Genomic DNA, 18,999 nt, shown 5'->3' with positions numbered 1-18,999 from the left:
ACTTGTGATTGACTAGTTAGTTTAATTTCTTTTTTAATTTTATTTAATTGCTTTTGAGACATTAGCATTACCGGCTGAGCAGAATTAAAAGTTGAGAGTTATAATTATTTCTGCAGACATACATAATTACAATGTTTAGGATCTCTTGAATTAGCAAACACTAGTTGGTTTATTTGATTTCATGAAAATGTACAGCTGTTAAAAGCCCTGCCCTAGTTTTTGTGTCCTGTCTTCACACACAAAAAATTGAACTAGTTACATATAATGTAGAGTTGGCTTCTGGCACAAAGCTGTTGCCACCACGGTGTGAAAAGGSAGAATTTTGTTTGTGAATCCAGTGCTGTGCTTCAGGCAGTGTTCTCTGCTTTTATGGTCATCACTCYGCAATCCTGGGGTCACAGCCAGGTCTGAGGGGTCACAGGCTGCGTGTGGCCATGAACCACAGCGCTGAGGTTTGCTAAGTCAAAATGCATCTTGGGGAAAAAATGGTTACCAAGCTTCACTTGGAATTTTTTTACCACATTAAATTGTGGTATAGCCTCAAGTATTTTTAGGGTAGAGAAAGTTAAGAAATGTAAGTTTATGGTGGCATCTTTAAACAAGGCCAGACTATGATGTACTATTGTGTGGCAGACTCGGTATTTAAGGAGGACAGCTTGTGTTTAAAACAAAACATGCTTATTCTTCATGTGCTTGGAATTATTCACAGCTTGACTTAGAGGGTACTTTTATTTGCCATACAACATCTTTATTGGGTCCTCTTCATGTATAAGGAGGAGATRGTGTGGGTGCTCCACACAAAAATTCTTGAAAATTTTAGACATGTGGGTTAATGCACTTCAGAACCTGCAGGAAAAGGAAATTGTAGTTCTTGAAGTATCGCTTTACTTACTGCCTAGTGTCTTGTGAGGACTTTTCCATCTGGGTTATTCTTGGGAAATAAGTTTTCTTTGTCTCTCTGAATCAGTCAGCTCACAGCAAGGKTTTTTTCTAAAGCTGGCACTTGACAAAATGCTTTGTTTTGTTTGTTTTTCTTCACCATGATTTTTCTGTCCATRAATGGGAGGCTGCGTTAGTAGCAGGTGCTTGATATTTCTGTTTGCTCTTATAAACATCTAGCTGTTCACCAGTAAGTCTACAGTATGCCTATTTATTCCTTAATGGATCTGATTCTCTTACTTTCCTAATCTAAACTGGTTTGATTCCAGTAACTTTGAACATAAGAAGAAATGAGCATGTTTGGTTTTTTTTTTTAATTCATAGCTGATTATTTCAAATCTCACATTCCAATTTCCCCCCAGTTTTCATAATTTTGGGATTTTATTTTAGTAGTTTGAATTTTTGTTGGTTTGGTTTTTTTTTTTGGTTTGCTTGTTTGCTTTTTATCAGCCCCATATATGAGATTAAATGTATGGTAGTAAATTCTTAAATGGCTTCCAAAAATACATGTCAGTTGATACTGCTCATTGAAGTAGTCTGCACTGTCAGTATATTGGTTGCAGAATATTTCAGCCAAAATTCTGTTTATCCCAAATTGGATGGCTAATCAACAGCTTCTTTTGTGTTGAAAGTCACAACTTTCAATTTTTAAGTTACACTTTGCATCCTGCTATAAGCTTTCGGTTTGTATTAACATTATACCATAATTATAGCAAAGGTAGCTAAAAAATGTAATTGACTAAAACTTTTATAATTGCTATAAAACTTACAATTATATGAGTAAAGGAAAAAATACAGTTGCAAGAATTTTTTTCTTGACTTTTAATTTGACTGTTCTTAGAACCCTTTCAGCTTCAAATTGGAGAAATAAAAACCCTAAAATTCCAAGACAGAGAGCCTCTGACTTGATTATTTTAATACTTGTCAGGATGGCATGACATTAGCTGCCTTGGAAAACTGTTCAATTTTATGGCATTGTAAAGCTTTTCGAACAGTAAATATCTGAAAGAGATTATTTGTTTATTTTAGAGCAGTAGTATTTTCAGAGCCTTCAAATCATGTTAAGTACTTGGAACAGAACTGACTGTGTGTGATGAATGGGCACCTCTTTTATGTTTTGTTTAGTTTGAAGACTTTTTTTTTTTCAAACCTCCATAAATGCTTCCTGTTCCAAACCTTTTACTCACAACTTTTAGACACATGGCAGAGCAGAAGCCAGAGTGGTTTGGATCCCATAGTAACCCCATTTATCTCAACATGGCAAGTTAATGACTTTTTGAAAAATATTTTTGTCTTGCTTTCAAAAAATCTTAGTGATGCAATAGTATGGTAACACAGTAAGAAATTAGGTTTTGAATAAATCTGATTTTTTTCTAAATTGAGGTGATTAGATGTAACATTACAATAAAAACATCCTACAGAAATTCTAGTGTTTTATTGGGTTCAACACTATATATRTGCCTGTGTGTATGTATTTTAACCTACAATCTGTCATGAGCAAAAGGGGTTTTTGTTACCCTGTCATTTRTCTAAATGCCTCTCAAATATACTCAGAGTCCTTGGGAATTTCAAGCTGGATAAATTTTGAGCTCAAATTACTTTTCTCAGTTTATTTGTTACACAATTATTTTGCAGCCTTAAATGATGTGATCTTGTGATCTGTGTGCTGGCACTCCCTGGAGTCCTAGCAGGGAGCAAAGCAATGTGTCCAATATTTAAACAYGGTGAAGTGAGGTTTCCTAGAAGCTTTTTGTCTCACTCCTGAGAGACTTGACAGTGACTCTGTGGAGTCAGACTAATGCAACAATTCCAAATGTCATTTAATAATGATCAAACGAGTTAAGTGGAAGTCGGCTTCATACAACATGAAAGTCAAACATTTRCACAGTGCAATCACAGCTCTTTCAGTAAAACAAACTTCATTTGTTACAGAGTAATACTTCCCTTTCTCTGGTGTCTCTATTAAACGGTGTAGGCACGTTCTTGCATGGCTAACGCTGGCTTGGAGATTGGCCAGCTGTCTCAGGTTTTGCTAATAGGCCATTTTATGTAGTCTCTTTGTGCCTTGCTACAAAGGGAGAAACCATGAGAAAGGAAGGGAGAATGCATAAAATTTAGGTTTTATTATCACATTAATATATTTTTCAAAATATCATTATAGATTATTTTTTTAGGAAACCTACAGAACTGAATTACGTTTCTTCCTTCCCTTATTCAAGAAGGTTTTGTGACTGCTTTTTTGCCTACTAATGGATTTTATGTGCTGGGTTCACAAGGCCATCTCAAGTGTTATGTTGGGTTCATCTCCTTTACAAGGATTATGCATTTGTCAGAAAATCACAAGAGCACCTTATGCAGAGCTTGCATGTTTTGTTAAAATGTATACAGACCAAGAAGTCTGCAACAGCTCCATGGCTAGGACCTGCACGGAAAAGGCAAAATAATTAACTTCCTTATCCTGCTTACCACGGTCTCCTCAAAACTTGCACCTTTTAAGATACATTTAGCTTTAGATAATGAAAGGAATTTAGGACTGAAAATAGTCTTCTCTCCTGTTCCCCATGTTTCTTGAAGTGATGTGCATCCTATTCGGCAATTTCCCATTGCTTCTCTCTCCTGGCTGCCTGCAGATCCCTCTGTGTGCTCTGTCTGCCCTCTTCCTCTCAGTGTGGGAAAAGCACATTTCCTGTGCCTGGTTCAGATCTTTAACAGCTGACAAAAGCTGCTTCTCTGTGCTGCTAGCCCTAATTCTTCCCCCTCATGCCTGAAAGCCCCTCTGACTTTCCACAGATGCCAGCTAAGATAAAATAATCTGTGTTTGGATGTCAGAAAGGCAACATGGATATCTATGTGATTCCTTAGCWTCTGACTATATGGGAGTTCAGCAAATTTAACTTTCAGAGTAATGATGTGTTACACCAGTGTTCAATTATTACTTTTGTAAGGGATGATTTTTTCGTATTTTAAGATACTTCTGTCCAGTGTGACATTGATACATCTAATCATTGCATTGTCACATGTGCCCTTTGATTTATGTGGGATGTTTTCCACATAACTTCCTTGGTGACCTTTTAGAGAAAAGGTGAAATGGGAAATAATCTGAAGAAATACCTGCATTTGGTGCTGCATCATGATCAAAACCTATGCTGTTTAGAGCTACCCAGCAGTGACTCACCACAGCCCTGACCTAAGGTGTAAGTCAGGAGGTTCTCTGAAAACACTGCAAGGGGTGCACAGTCCAGACATGCACTCTCGTGTGCTGCTCTGCAGCTCTTACCATCCCTTGTTACTTCTTAAAACCTGGGTGACCWTTAGGTGCATTGTAGGAGTTGAATACAGAGGGTTCAGGAAGACTAAGAGTCTGAGTGTCTTGCCTGCAATCTATTTTTTTGGGAGGYAAAAATACAGGAACCTCCCATTGAAAATCTCATTTGACACAAAACCCCTGCRAGAGCATGGCTAGGATTATATCTTGAGAGATGAATTCATTTAGCCTAAGTGCAGCAAGAGAGGATTAGATATTTTAATTCCCTCTCCCTAATGACTTGTGCTGACACATTTGGCTTGGAGAAGATGACCTGCACTCAGAAGTGATTAGTCTGTGAGGTGAATTTTTTTATTAATACCTCCTACTGAAAAAAGTGCTTTTTCACAAAACAAAGCCCATTTTTCAGGGGGCACAATGGCACTCTTAYGAAATCTGAGGCATTGTCACCCAAGTGGGATGTGCAGGCTTTATGAATTGGTCTCACAGGTCCCAAATTTCACAAGCTTGATAAGGAGGCCATATGATTTTTTTGTTTTTTCCTTCTCAAGGAAGTTGGGATAGGACTTAATTATGTGGAAAACATGTCAGTAAGAATTATTGTGATTTAACATATCAGAATAGCTAGGTACTCTGCTACTGATCTCGAGATGMTAACTTTATTTATCTAATTTTTTAAACATACTTGTCACTTCAGTTTTCCCTGGGAATTCTCACATGATAGACAAGTGCATGTACAGATGATAAGGTAAAAATATGCTGTATATTACTGAGAGGCCAATGCATTTGAATATGTTCCCAAATTAAATGTGCAATTTTATTTTTCCTTATTTTTTTTCATTGTTATCAATCTTACATTTTTGTGCAACAGGTTATTTCTCATTAAAAGGTAAGGCCTGAATAGAGATACTCTCTTGGGCTCAGTCCTGTTGTGTTTTAAAACAGATTTTCTGTGCAAACAAACATCTGCTATTTACAATTTGGTTTTTTAGCAGTCATCATTTGCTTGAATTGAAAACCAGTAAGAAAAGAAATTTTGTTTMATTTATTAGGTATTTGATCCCAAATTATTCACTTGAGGGGTAGATTATACASGTGACCTCTAATTTCTTTTTAAACYGCAGGCTTACTAAATTTCTGTGGATAAAAGGTTGAACAAAAACAATGCCCCTTTTAGTGATTCGAATGTAATTTACCATTTATCTCTAATCTCTGTATGACTGCACTCACGTGAATGAGAAAAAATATCAATGTCTTTAAAGCTAACCGTAGTTTGATTTTAGTATTAACCAATGCTATCTTCTTGGTTATTTTCTTCATGACACCAGCAGAAYGGGAATGTCCCACAGCACGGCTGCAGCCACGGCTTCCATATATTATTGTAAGGAGACAGCTGTTGTGGGACTGGAGTCAGCGTCTTGCGATGCTCTGCCACAGCTCCTCTTATTCTCCTGATCACAGAGTCAAACAAGGGCTCGGTGTCAGCCGACAGAGGGCTGGCCTCAGACGGATCTTGTGAGAGATTGAACAGCAGCGGAGGGTCGTGATGGGTTACACCATCCCCRAAACAGGGACAAATTCCTCTACTGAAACAGGCCCCAGAGGCTTCTGGGTGAAATACTGGAGTAGTGTAATGAGCTTTCCATAYGGTGCCACCTGTCACAGAAGCACATTGGAACAGCTTAATGTCATTAGGAGCTGGGAGGTGGTCCCTGACATGTTGGTTCATGTTTAAGTGGTCTGCTTTGATGTTCCAAGGGTAACCTTATGTTGTGCTTGTCACATAAAAGGAAAAGGTATTGTGGAAGCTGGCAGGGATTCAGATTTTTTTTGTGGCTCATGGGTGCACCGTGACTCTGGGTACCATGTGCARTATATGGATGCTTAGGCCAATATTTTGGGTACAGATGGAGTCTACCACTTTCTTGTTCCCCTTCAGAACAAGGGGAGCGGGGAGAATGGAGACTGTAATCCCCAGTTTGTGGGTGTAAGTACTGGTAAGTGGTTCTTCTGGCTGGCTGAGTAAAGAAGTACATTTCAGAAACTGACCGCAGCTTATTTCTCTGCTCAGGTTCCAGCACGCTTCCAAAAAGGATCCTAATTGCAGGTCTTTCAAACAGTAAAATCTGGAGTCTAGTTTTTAACTTAACATGAAGAAGTAAAATAATTTGCAGCTTTAGCGCTTGTACTTCATCAAGCTCTTGTTCCAAACATGGGATAACACAGGTTAATAACTTGTAGTGCAAACATGGTAAATTACTAGGACTACATCTGAATGCAGTTCATCWGGACATTTTACTTCTTCCTCCCYCCTCCTTTTTCTCCTCTTCCTTACCCCACATTTAGAAAGCACTACACTGAACTCAGAGACAAGGATGTACCCAACAAGAAGACAGCAATTAGATACTCTGTCTGAAAAAGGAGACAAGAAGAAAGGGGACATTCACCACTTGGAGCCACTTTCTTTGCTCARTGCATTAAAGAGCTGACAGCTGCATTGTTCCCACATGGAATTTTCTTTTTGGTTCAATGGAATCAGCTGAACTTTCCTTCCTTTCTTCTTTTGTCCCCAGAGTTGTTCTTTATGTCTGGAGCCTGAAGTTTTACTCTTCAGTCTCTCTTGTTACAACTGATAGAACAATATTCTGTTAATAAATAAAATTTAAAACTTCTTGAAAGGTGAAGGGGAACAAATAACAGATATTAAGGCTTAGGTAATATTTTAACTTAAAACATCCAGTTGCTGGCTAGCTGTGTATCTATTGATTTTCTCCCCATGGTTTTCAAGTCCTGCTAAACTCTGCTTCTGTAACTTCTGTGGAGAGATGAGGTCTCAATGCTCTGAAATGTTTTGGCACAATATATATAGATATACTCACTGTCCTTCTGGTGCCAGCGCACTGCATGCAGGAAAGCACCGCAGTAGTGGAACAGGAACTCGTGCCTGGAGTGCTGCACTGTCCCCTGCAGCAGGGGCAGCAAATTGTGCCCATCTATGACCCTGAAGGAGAGGACCAGAGTCACCAGACAGATTAAGTATTTTAAGTCTGCAGCTTGAGCATGAGCAGTTCTCACTCTCTGTGAATGCACCATTAGGATTTCAAGTGTCATCGCTAAACCAAGGTACTGTTTAGCTAATGAGCACTGAGATTTTCAATTGGATGAATGGGTGGACACCAGTAATTAGCAGTTACTAGAAGTTCCTGCATTTACAGCTTGATCACACATCCTGCCTGGGGAGATAAGTCACCATTAGTGTAATTTTCCTGGAAGTGATAACAATAGTGAAGGCAYGGTTCACAGGTTTTAATTTTGCTACCTGAAATGGAAATTGCTGACAGCTCTGTGAGCTCCGGCCCTTGTAAAAATAATAATAAAAAAAAGCCACTTACTGAATTGCCTAACAGTTGGTTTAGCTACACACCACCAGTACTTTTATCCTTTTTGCAGAAATGTCTYAGCCACCCATGCTTTCTCATGTTTTTTAGAAAAGTATCTTTTTTACAGTCATCCTAGTGCCCCAAATCAACCAAGCTGCCTTTCAGTGACAGGAGAGCTGAGTTAGCTAAATGACCATTGATAAAACATTTGGGTTTTTCCTTTGCCTTTTTCACATAAACAGACAAGATGGAGAAAGCTGTGCAGAAAGAATTGTAGAGAACTGCCTCGTTTAGAAACATTTAACTTGTGGTTGTTAGGATGCATGACATAGTCAGCTTCTGTCTAAATCAAGAAAGGGAAACAAATACGGTTTGGAAAGCCATTCTGTACCTGTCCTGAGGCACTGCCCCTCCAGCCAATTGAACTACTGTAGGATAAATGTCCATAAGGCTTGTAGGTTCATCRATAACCATYCCTGCAGGCAATACTCCTGGCCATCTAACTATACCTGGAACACGGATTCCTCCTTCCCATCCTCCCATTCCTTTTCCACCTGTCAGAAGGGGGAAAAGTGTCAAAAAAGATAAAAGAATAAAAGGTACCAGATGTTTATGGGACAGGTGTAATAAAAGGTTTTAAAAGTTTTAGAATATTCATGTAACTTTAATGAAAACACACTAAGTCCTGAGAAAGAGTAGATTGTAATTCAGTAGTGGCTCTTCTCATTATTTGTATGTGTGGCTTATTTATCTGCTTGGTTTTAATATGCAGTTCCCAATAATGAATAGTGAATTTTACAGATATTTATTTTATTCCAATAGTGAATTTTACAGATATTTATTTATTAAACTCCACTTTTTATTCTTGCTAGTTAGTCTCACTGGGACTGTGGTACTGTGTTCTGCTGTGGACATAAATAGGAATGTCTTCCTATTATTGATATCTAAACTGATAYTGTATCCCCTCTTGCCTCCTCTCTAAGCAGGCATGATTTTATTATTATCCTCTCATCCTAAACTCCCTAATCACGTTTCTCTTTCCCCTCCAGACTCTCCTGTTACTAATAYACTTATGTTCAGCTAGTAGAAGTGAGTTCCTGAGATCAGATTCCAAATTATTCAAGTGAGTCACTTGGCCCTTTTGCATCTGTTACTGGCATGGAAACTTCATCACAGGAACTAAATGCTAATTTTGCATTTAGGACTATCCCTGGATGGATCTGAGCTGTATCAAACATTGCTTGTGTGGCTCCTCAAGTTAACTGAGTACCAGACAATGTGCACTGTGATGCTGAGCAAGGTCAAGGTGACTCTTCTGTAGGGAAACAAGTGATGGGTGCAGCTTTCACACTTCATCACACAGTGAGTGCCAAGCTGCCCAAGATGTCACCGTTGTTTTCCAAGGTTTGGCAGTCTGGAGGGATCCCAGGCAAGTGTTAAGAACCMTTGACTTTGTTTTGGTCCTACAAACCAAGATTATAATCCCAGTGTATGGTTTGTTAAGTGTAGTCTGCCTGGATATTTTTTTTTTTAAGAGGAAGTCTTATGCATGTATGTACTACTAAAATTTTACCTTTATAGATCCCATTCCATCCACCCAACTGAGAATTTCCTCTGTGGGCCTCTAAGAATCCTCCATGATCAGATGCAAAATAAATGAATGTGGTATTCTTCAAGCCCTCTTTGTCAATAACATCCAGAAGCCTACCTATAAACAAAGCAAAACATCATAATTACACCAGGAGATGCAGTCAGATTTTTTTGGTATTGACTCTGTCAGCTTTCTTCTGTAAATTCTGTGTCAAGAATTGYTTTCACTATGTAGCCTCAAATATCTTGAAAAGCTTTAATGATAGTGCTGCTTTGATTACTAACCATAKAAAACTGCTGTGTCTCACCAGGAACTGAACAGGGGCTCTGAGACCAGGCTGCATGCTGTCAACCAAAATCATCTCCTGATATCAGTGGCAAAAACTTCACAGACTGTAATTCAAACCTGAATTCATAAGGAATGTTTTTGGTACTGACTGCATCAAATGTTTATATAGAATAGGATTTACCTTCAATTAATTGTCTTCATCAACTTCTGCATCAAATATATTTGCCAAGAACAGCTTCCATAGCTACAGAAGCAGCAGCAAAAGCTGAACTGCACAAGRAAAAAGCACGAGCCACTGATGAGCATTTTTGCTCAATCTCTTTTCCTTTACAGGCTTCCTGTGTCTCCTTGGTGAAATTAGTTATTGACCTTACCTACAAAATCTTCTCCCAGAAAGATTCTAGGCATGTTCCTTCTGAATCAGACCCCAAATCTCATAGCTGTCCAACTCTGGAGAGTTCTGTCTTCACTAGCTGCCTTCCTGTTCCTGTAAGGAACTGCCCAAGGCATGTTCCTTTTGTCTYGACTTTGCTATCCAGCTCTGCTTATGTAGCCTGTGTCTGAAGCCAAAAGTTTGAAAGAGGAGCACAGATGAATCCTCTGGTTCAACTGCATCTTGCAGGAGTTTTCAGCCTGCCCAGTGGAAGCAATCAGGCTCCTCTCAAAACACAATTTTGTAGACATGGTTACTGGAGGATTAAAAGGTTCAGAGATTGAATTGTGGCCTTGACACAATTACTTTGTCAATAGGGTCCTCACATTTGACTAAATACAAACAGTAGCTATCCCTCTCCCTATCACGGAAAAGAAAAGGAACTACTAAGTTTAGGTTTTTAAACCTAATTAAACCAAGCAGAAATTTAACCTGATTGGCACTCAAGAGCCTAGATTAACCCGTAAGTGAGTTTTTTCTGACTTCACACAATGCATTAAGTGAAACACCATAGCTTTCTTGGCCTTTTGGCTAGGAGAGGGTTCTGATTTTTTTTTTTTTGATAAAATAAGTAAGTACACAAAACAACCATCATATAATGTAATACTCAGCAACACTCTTTACATTTTCTGAGACCAAACACAGGTGGAGAAATGTCATACATTTTGATTTAAATCATGATTGAGGGCACATTTGATTCTTTGACTGCATTTAAAACTTCAGTGTAGAAATGTGTCATTTAAAAAAAATATAACAAATCCTTATGAGGAGAGTTTAAGCTTTCATCTTAAGAAAATAAAAAAGAGGTATGGTTATGATATGGCAATCTCTGAAACCCACTGTGTAACCAGGGTGAGTTCACTGATTTTTACAAACGCCAAAAGGGAGTTTAGTGATGACCCCTTTAACGTCTTTTCCACATTTAAATGAATGGAGAATTTTCTTCAAGACCAACACTTACCCACCATCCAGTCCATCTCCTCTACATTGTCTCCATACAGGCCATGCCTGCTTCTTCCCTKAAACTTCTCTGTGGTAATGAGAGGGGTGTGAACATGTAAAAGGGAAACAAAGAGAAGAAATGGTCTATGCTTGTTTCTGAAATAAAAGAAAACAACAGTCATTTCTCTTCTTCAAACTGTCACTCAGCCCAAAATATAACAGATATATTGCAGTTACTATCTCAATAAATATCATTGTTGTGACTTAGACATTTTTTTTTTTTTATTTTGACATCTTTTTATCTTTGAGGTTTTGGGAGACAGARGGGATTAACACACACCCCTCAAATATGTTTGCTCTTTATTAAGACTCCAAAAGTAATGGGCCTTTTGTAAATCGGTAACAGAATCTTCTTCCAGTTCCAAATTAGAGAGGTCATGGCCAAAAGACTGACACATTCTTGGAAGCAAGGAAAATAGGACTCACTCCATGAGTGTCCTCATGGAAGAGGCAGATATCACACAGAGTGGGTGATATCAGTGGGTTTCACCCATAGGGAAATCATATCCCTTCCATACCAAGCCAGGATATCCTGGGAAKCTGAGATTACCTATGCTCAGAGTTTTAGAGAGGGAATTTATATYACCTCAAAATTCCTTTAAAAAACAAACACACAAGCCATAAACCCTGACAGAAATATGCATATGCTTAGACTTAACATGTGGATATTTTTAAACATTTAGTGGTTTGTTCAATTCCAGTTGAAATTACTGATAGTAAACAAGGGACACCTTTGGGGAGAAAAAAGAAACAAAACCACTAAACTAAACAAAACTCCCTATCTCTCTCCTGTTTGTGAAATATTAACTTCATGTGACACTTTCTGTGTTAGTCCATTGACCACCCTAAGATCATTTTTCTGTTCTTAGTGGCAGAAGGCTCAGTCCTTAGCCAGGACCCTTTTGCATCGCTTGCACACCTCTGGTCTTCTCACCTCTGCTGATTACCTGTTAATGAATGTAACTGCCTCCTTCAGCACATTGGCTGTAGTTTTTTGTAGATCCATTGGCTGTTCAGTGATATCATGGTTTCTCATCAGGATACAGTTCCAGTACTTGGTGAAACCRTAGCTGGAGAACCAGGAGATGAAATAAAGGAGACTGCAGATAGCCAGACAGATGATTATTTTCCATTTTACYGGGAATAAATTGGTAAGTTTTCCAATCACAAGAGTAAATACTGCGACGATGATCATCTGAGTGTAAAACCAATACGTATCTTGCAAAGATTTGGCCAGTTCAGGGTCATCTGTGCTTTGACACTCATTCACAAGGGTAAAAGGCATGCCATAAAAATAACCAAAACCATGATTTAAAGGATGGTGGCAGTGATCATGGCGGGCTTTGCAGTTCACACCCATATGCCACTTCCCTGGAAATATAAAACAAATATCTTAAATCCAGTATTACAACTCTTTGGTGTGTCTGCCTGTATTTCCCAGTTAAAGTGCAGCCAAGGGAGGAGCTGGTGTGGAATGGGGAGAGACTCAGGGAGCAACAGGACACTGGCACTATCTGTCTAGAACAGCTGCTTTTCCTCACTTATCTGTTTAAATTCCATGCAGGGCAACAGTCCAGCTTGGACATCTCCCTTAGTAAGAACAAACATGGGCTGCAATAATTGGTGGTTACTATTTTTCACATGATGAAGTAGCCGTGCAATAATGTGCAACCTGACAGGGAGAAACYGGAGAATCCCTTGTGCCAAAATATGAACTATTTTACACACTAGYTCTATCTGACATTTTTCTGCTTAATACACCAGTGAATATCTCTGTTGGTTCATCCTAATGCAATCTGTCCTGGGCAAACAAGACTCTTTCCTTTGAATTCCATTGGCATTGTGTATTTACGTGTTCCATATATCCTCATTTTGGATTTGCTAGATATAAAATACTGACACTGGGAGTTGTGGATAATGTTCTAGAATCTCTGTTGATTTTGAAAGTTATGCATACAACAAAATCTGTTTTTTTGACAAAAAAAAGATATTTACAGAAGCAGCCTAATTAGAATATCAAGCAATTAAAAGGCAACAAGTTTCTTTGTCTCATACCTACAAGCGCTGTAGAATAACCTTGCTGGTGGAGTATTTTGGCAAAAGTAGTCTCATTTGGTGGGAGCCCCCCAGAACCACCATTCCAGAAGAGRACCTGCCGTTGAGTGCTGGATGCCATGCCTAGGGAGCAATTGTAGCATTTAAGATTTAAAAAAGCCAGATTTCTGATCTTCAGTCTTCTCAGACTGTGCTTTACTTGGCTGAAWTAAATCTGTTTTAAAACACAATTGTTGAGAACTATTCTACAGTCTGACACATTTCACTGTGAAAAAGTTTGCCAGGATATTRAAAAGATTACATTTAAAATAATCCTAGTGCTACTGAACATACAACATTTACAGAATTTTCTTCATTTTTCTACCTCTGGTTGCTTTGTACTGTTTAGATTTTCATCCATTTCTGTGTTGTCATTTAGCCACATTAAATGTGTTTTTAATGGGGATTTTCCCATAGAAATCAATTATTAGTCATTTCTATTTTCTGCCCATCTCACTGAGACGYCAAATCCCAAGATTAACTATTCTTCAGAATGGTTTATTTAAGGGGATTTTTATTATCAACACTGACTAGACGAACTGCAGCAAACCATTAGAGAGAGGCCCAACCTGATCTGATCGGGTATCTGCCAGTCAGGAAGGCGGCTCTGCTTGGAGTGCACACAGCTGCTGCAGCAATGTGCTGAGTGAGTCTCACTCCATCCTTTGCCAGGCCATCAATGTTAGGGGTCCTAAAGAGAAAAATCCCATCTCTGATAAAAACATATTGCACAGAAATTAATGGTATCCCGCTCTCCTTGCTTTGTTGAGAATATCACCATCAATTTCACAAAAATATGTTTACCTACCACTCAGCTAGAAAAGTTCTGTGTTTTACACATATTTTTGAGACACCTTGACTCCTTAGAAACAAGTTTTCCATGGGCATATGTGTTTTTATTAATAACTAAACAAAAGGGGGCTGGGGGGAGGACAAGGTATCTCAGGTATATCCCACACCAAAATCCTATGCAGCACAGGAAAAGACACATAATTCTCTCAATCAATCTATATAAAGATTATTAACTGCACCCTGGATAAATATATCACATAGATTGACCTGTCATTTCATAACAAGTCTACTAGAGTTGTTAACTGAAATTAAATTCTAATCTCAGTTCTTCATATTTCAACCCCGAAGTTGCAGAAATTTATATATTATACACAGGTCTGACAAGTGCAGTGCACAGGCACATTCGCAAAGTTCTAAGTCCAACAAAGTTTCTCAAGCTTGTCTGTATGATTATGACCCCAGCAGGAATTACTGTAGAATATTCATTTTGTACATAGTTTGAAAACAAGTGTATCTAGATAAATGAATAAATTAATAATTAGTTTTTAATGCTAAGTATCATCAGTGTTTTTTAYTGAAGTTCACCTGGAAGGGATAATTTTATTTCATACCTTATTGTGTCATTGCCATAGCAACCCACATCTCCAATACCAAGATCATCAGCCAATATAAGTAAAAARTTAGGTTTTGAAGGATTTGATACACAGGTTCTTGGAAACAAGCATAAAATTAGCCAAATTTTCAGGTAGATCCTAGAAGCAAAAGTAAAGAGGTAATATTACAGAGAAACAATTGTAAGTTTTACTTTAAATTACGCTTGTAAAAGTTTTATGGGAACTCACCATACGTGCAAACAGCAATCAAAGAGTGCCACCAGATGGAGCTCCTGAATATTTACAGAAGTCCTTGAGTTTTATAATATTAGTATAATTTTCTGGGGGGTTTATTATTATTATTATTATTTTATATTATTTATTGTTATTATTTATTCACACAGGAATTTTGTGTTTGCCTTTCTTTATCAACATTTGCACTGATCTCTGCAGATATTTCCAGCTCTAATGAGTGGYTGGATACTCACAAGTATCCCGAGGCACTCCTTGTACAGGGGGGTAGGATGGTCCTGTTCAGGCTCCTGGAATGAGTGGGACAGGAGCACGAAAGTGACAGGTGTGGAGTCACTCTGGTCATTGTGGCAATGGCTTCAATGTGGCATCTGCTGCACCCAGTGTGTCTGGAAAGGGCTCCTTAAACCATGGGACCATCTGCAAAATGAAGGTGCAGCTTAAACTTGGTTTCCTTCCTAGAAGAGCCTAAAAGTATCTCTGCATGTTTTAGTTGTTCAAGGTGTTTGTTTGCAAAGGAAGCTTACAGATTCTCACCTGAAGTTAAACACACATGTTAGAACACATCTTCTTATTGCTTGCTCATTAGTAGATACTGCAATGTGATAAATGCATAGTAAATGTACTATACTGCATTATATAAACTCCAAACTCTCCAAGTCTTTTTTAAGCAGGATAAAATGTCTTGAAATACCAGCAGATCCAAACCTGTATCAGCTACTCAGATTCTCTTTGAGCTGGGGTGGTGGTAGCAGGGAGAAAGGAAGAGATCTGCTYACATTTTCTTAAGGACATCACCTAAAAGCCAGGAAGGAACCTCAGGGAATGTCTTTCTTACCATTGTTTTCCCTGGTAAACTTCATAGTTTTCCATTTTATGAAACAGGTACATTGTTGGTCATATAAATTCTGGTGAAAAAAGAAAAAAAAAAAATTAGAGGTCAGCAGTTCTGGTGATTTTGCATGCAGTTTTGCAAGATCTGGCCTGTTCCCAGCTGCTGATAGCTCCAGGGGAATTTGTGAGTATCTGGAAAGAAGGTAAAGTGTTAATGGMTTCTAAAAAGTGCTAGAGGTGCCTATTACTCAATACAAGCACAGAACTCTCAGTGTTAACGAAACCAAAGTTTTCACCATTTTACAAATGAGGTAAAACTAGTATCTCACTTTTTACTTATCTTCAGGTCAACTTTAAGGAAAAGAATCTAATCTTTACCTGTAGGCTTTTAAACTTAAAAAAAACTCGAATAAAAGCCATCCTGGAAACTAATTGTGATTTAATTCCTAGGGAGGGGTAACATTCTTAGGTTTAGATGCCATCTAGTGCATTCAAGGAGGTGTTTCTATCTGAATCTTACTAAAAACTTCTGGAACATAAATATCTTTATGATTATTTCCTTATGGAACGTCAAAGCTTAATGCCATTTATAAATTTAACAAGCCAATTTTCCTACCTGCTGACCCTATGAAATTAACCTAAAAACAGACTTTAATTCCTAGACTTTAAAAATCTACGAATAATCTTTTCATTTCTTAAGTATTCATTTTTGTCTGGCAAGGCAAATTTTATGAGTGGAAGTGATTTTCTATGCTTGCTGAAATAAAGAGCACACCTAGCCACTTTGGTAAAGAAATGGCTTGGGAAATGCACTCTTTTTGCTCATGAATGGCCTAATGGATTCTACAGAAAATGTTGCAGTGGAATTGTGCAAACAGTYCTGCAGAAGTACATCATAAACTGGCCCCAGTGGGGACTGGCACATACCCAGCTTCATTGTGTACACTGAACTAAATTAGAGATGCCATTCATTCCATCACTGAAAAGAGAAAAAAAAAAAAAGGGAAATATCCCATCCATGTAATATCCCCACTTTTCCACACTTCTTTCTATTTCAAAACAGCACAAGAACAAAGACGTTATTGTGTGTCCCAAGGAACAGATTGAAAGTAATAAGAACATTTACTCTCTGAAATAACTCAAGGCAGTTTAGTAAACAAAACATCACTTCTAAACACAGAGAAGTGAAAATCTCCATCTTGACTAATGAAAGACTTCTTTGTTGTTTTCTCTCCTCCAAAAATGAAAATATAGCATTTTCTGGGAACTTTTTTTCTGCCTTTTTAGTACACAACAGTTTACATTGAATGTCTGAGGAATATTAAACTGGAAAAAGCAGAGTATAATCTCACTTCATGSGTTTCAGAGAATGAGCCATAAGAAAAAATAATTGCAGATACTGACCAGAAAAACAGTATTGAAAGAGTCAGAACCTGGGATCCATTGATTTTTCCAAGCAACATCTCGAAGCTTGTTTGGCTATGACTGAGACAATATGGGAAACAAAAAAACTAAAAAAAAACCCCAAACCCACCACCACCAAAACACAAACAAACAAATCCCCTAGCAAAACAACAGTAACTCTCTCAAGCAAACAACAAAACCTCAAGAACAACAAAACCAACATAACAAAAAAACCCAACAAACTTGATCACTGTTAGCTATGGAATTTTCTAGAGGGTTGATGATGTTTCCCTTTGCTGTTGGCAAGATCCTGAAAGCTCATCTTCCCTGCCCAGTGGGTGAGTCAGAGAAGGGGAAGGCAGCAAAGTCTCTCTGACTCAATGCAGTGGCTGTTTGAAGCAAGACCTTACTGTGAATGCAGATGCCACCAGCCCAATATCAAAAAGGGGGCTGTTAATATGAAGCAAAGGACTCGCTACTAGGACCTCAGATCTTTTGGAGAAGGCAGTGTAAGGGTGTTTCACTGTCACAGCCTGGATGCAGTTCCCCCATGACCCCAGTGAGCTCTGGTCCCACTGGACAGRGCTGGGGCTGTGATCAGGCAAGGGCATGAAGCCATTAATTGGTGAGAGCCAAGAACGAGCGATGGCTCTGGTCATCATYTATAACAGCAATATTTTCATGGTCCTTTGACAACAGAGGCAGAGCTCTGTCTTCCCAGCAACTGTTAGGCAGCTTTTGAAGAGCTTGTGGTACATGATTAAGCCAAAACTGTTGCAATGAAAATCTTCAGTCTACACCAACTAGCTGAGGATCAGCCCTTGTGAGCTGTAGTGCAGCAAAAGAAGCAGAACCTGATCAAAAGAACTGAGCATCTAAGAAATCCCTTGCCTTGCCACTGTGTTGACTCTGCTGCCCTCCTCTTTTTCCCCACAGATTCTTGCATCATGGCCAGCTGGTCACAGCAGGCACATAAATATTTAGATACCCTTTTGTAGAGCCCCTCAGGAAAACTGAACTTTGAACCAAGGAGGGGTAAAGGTGGTATTAAAAAGATCTTAACATCATTGGCTGTGGCACAATCTGATTTACTGCAAGCCATTTAAGGAGCACTCTTACTGAAGGACTACAAGAAGAACCACATTAACTAAAAAACCCACCACAATTCAAATATGCATATTCACATATCTCTGTTAGAGTCTGATTCCTTCTGAAAGCAGAGCTCTCATTGACAGTGTGATTAACCCACTACTGGGCCCCAGGGCTTGTCCASTTTCCTTGGCTCTTAAACAAGAAAAACAAAGCTGTCAAATGAGGAAAAACAACATAATTCATAAATCCAACAGCAGCCTCTAAAAATCAGCAATTTCTTACAGAAATCCAAGAATACATCAGATAGTAATTCCCTCTGTAAGCCAGTAAGCCACAATAAAATGATCATCAGGACTAATAAAAAAAAAAAGCTGACCCTTTTTAACAATGTGGAAAACAAACCCTCTTCTCCATTATTCTTGCTCCAAAATCTCTCTCGCTCCTGGGTGTGCTGAGCAGTCCTGATCCTCTAAAAGCCACGAGGGAGAAAGCAGGCAGGAACTTGCTCCTGTTCCTCTTGCTCTCCCTTCCCCCTTCTCCAGCATGGACACACCTGGGATCCCTGCCAGCAACAGCCAGCAAACGGGAACAGCCATCAAACAGGAATAGCTATGCATGTTTTACATAAATTCCAGGCAGAGTACAAAGTACTTATTCTCGAAATACAGGCACAACATGGCTACTGCCTTTTCTAGATCCCCTATCCAGTTAATGSTGTGAAAATTTGTATCAAGTCTGTCATCGCTCTATTGCAGTGCTTGAAAAGAGATGCTATAAAATACAAATAGTTTTTTTTTTTCTCCCACATAGCTTTTCCAGCCTTCCAGATGAGATAAAAAGGTCAGCTTGTTCTCCTTTTCTTCTGTCATGCTGCCTTTCTGTTTTCATTGCATTTTCCAGAAACCTGTGCTGAAGAAGTGTTTATTTGTAGTGTTTAATATCCATCCCCTTCTTTCAGATCTTATCTCTGGTGTAGTACATTTCATAATTAAGAAGGTCTTGAGCAACTACACAGAGGATCCCTATTTGTTTGCTGACAT

General features: G+C 38.6%; 1 protein-coding gene across 1 annotated transcript; it reads right to left on the bottom strand.

Moving 5' to 3' along the window:
* Positions 1–461: 461 nt before the first annotated feature.
* LOC130577899 (arylsulfatase D-like) lies at positions 462–18,512 on the bottom strand. The gene is made up of 11 exons (XM_057373563.1): positions 18,336–18,512; positions 15,468–15,537; positions 14,396–14,536; positions 13,562–13,683; positions 12,954–13,076; positions 11,846–12,269; positions 10,858–10,994; positions 9,158–9,292; positions 7,976–8,138; positions 7,084–7,205; positions 462–5,860 (listed from the first exon to the last, which is right to left on the bottom strand). Exons 2-11 carry the CDS (start codon positions 15,518–15,520, stop codon positions 5,490–5,492), a joined length of 1,791 nt encoding a protein of 596 aa, XP_057229546.1. The 5' UTR covers positions 15,521–15,537; positions 18,336–18,512; the 3' UTR covers positions 462–5,489.
* Between the last annotated feature and the right edge of the window lie 487 nt (positions 18,513–18,999).

The sequence above is a fragment of the Malurus melanocephalus genome, unplaced genomic scaffold, assembly GCF_030028575.1.
Source record: "Malurus melanocephalus ecotype Western Australia unplaced genomic scaffold, MMel_1.1 scaffold_202, whole genome shotgun sequence".
Taxonomy (NCBI): Eukaryota; Metazoa; Chordata; class Aves; order Passeriformes; family Maluridae; genus Malurus; species Malurus melanocephalus.
The sequence above is the reverse complement of the archived record's forward strand: the minus strand, read 5'-3'. Positions and strand labels throughout refer to the sequence as shown.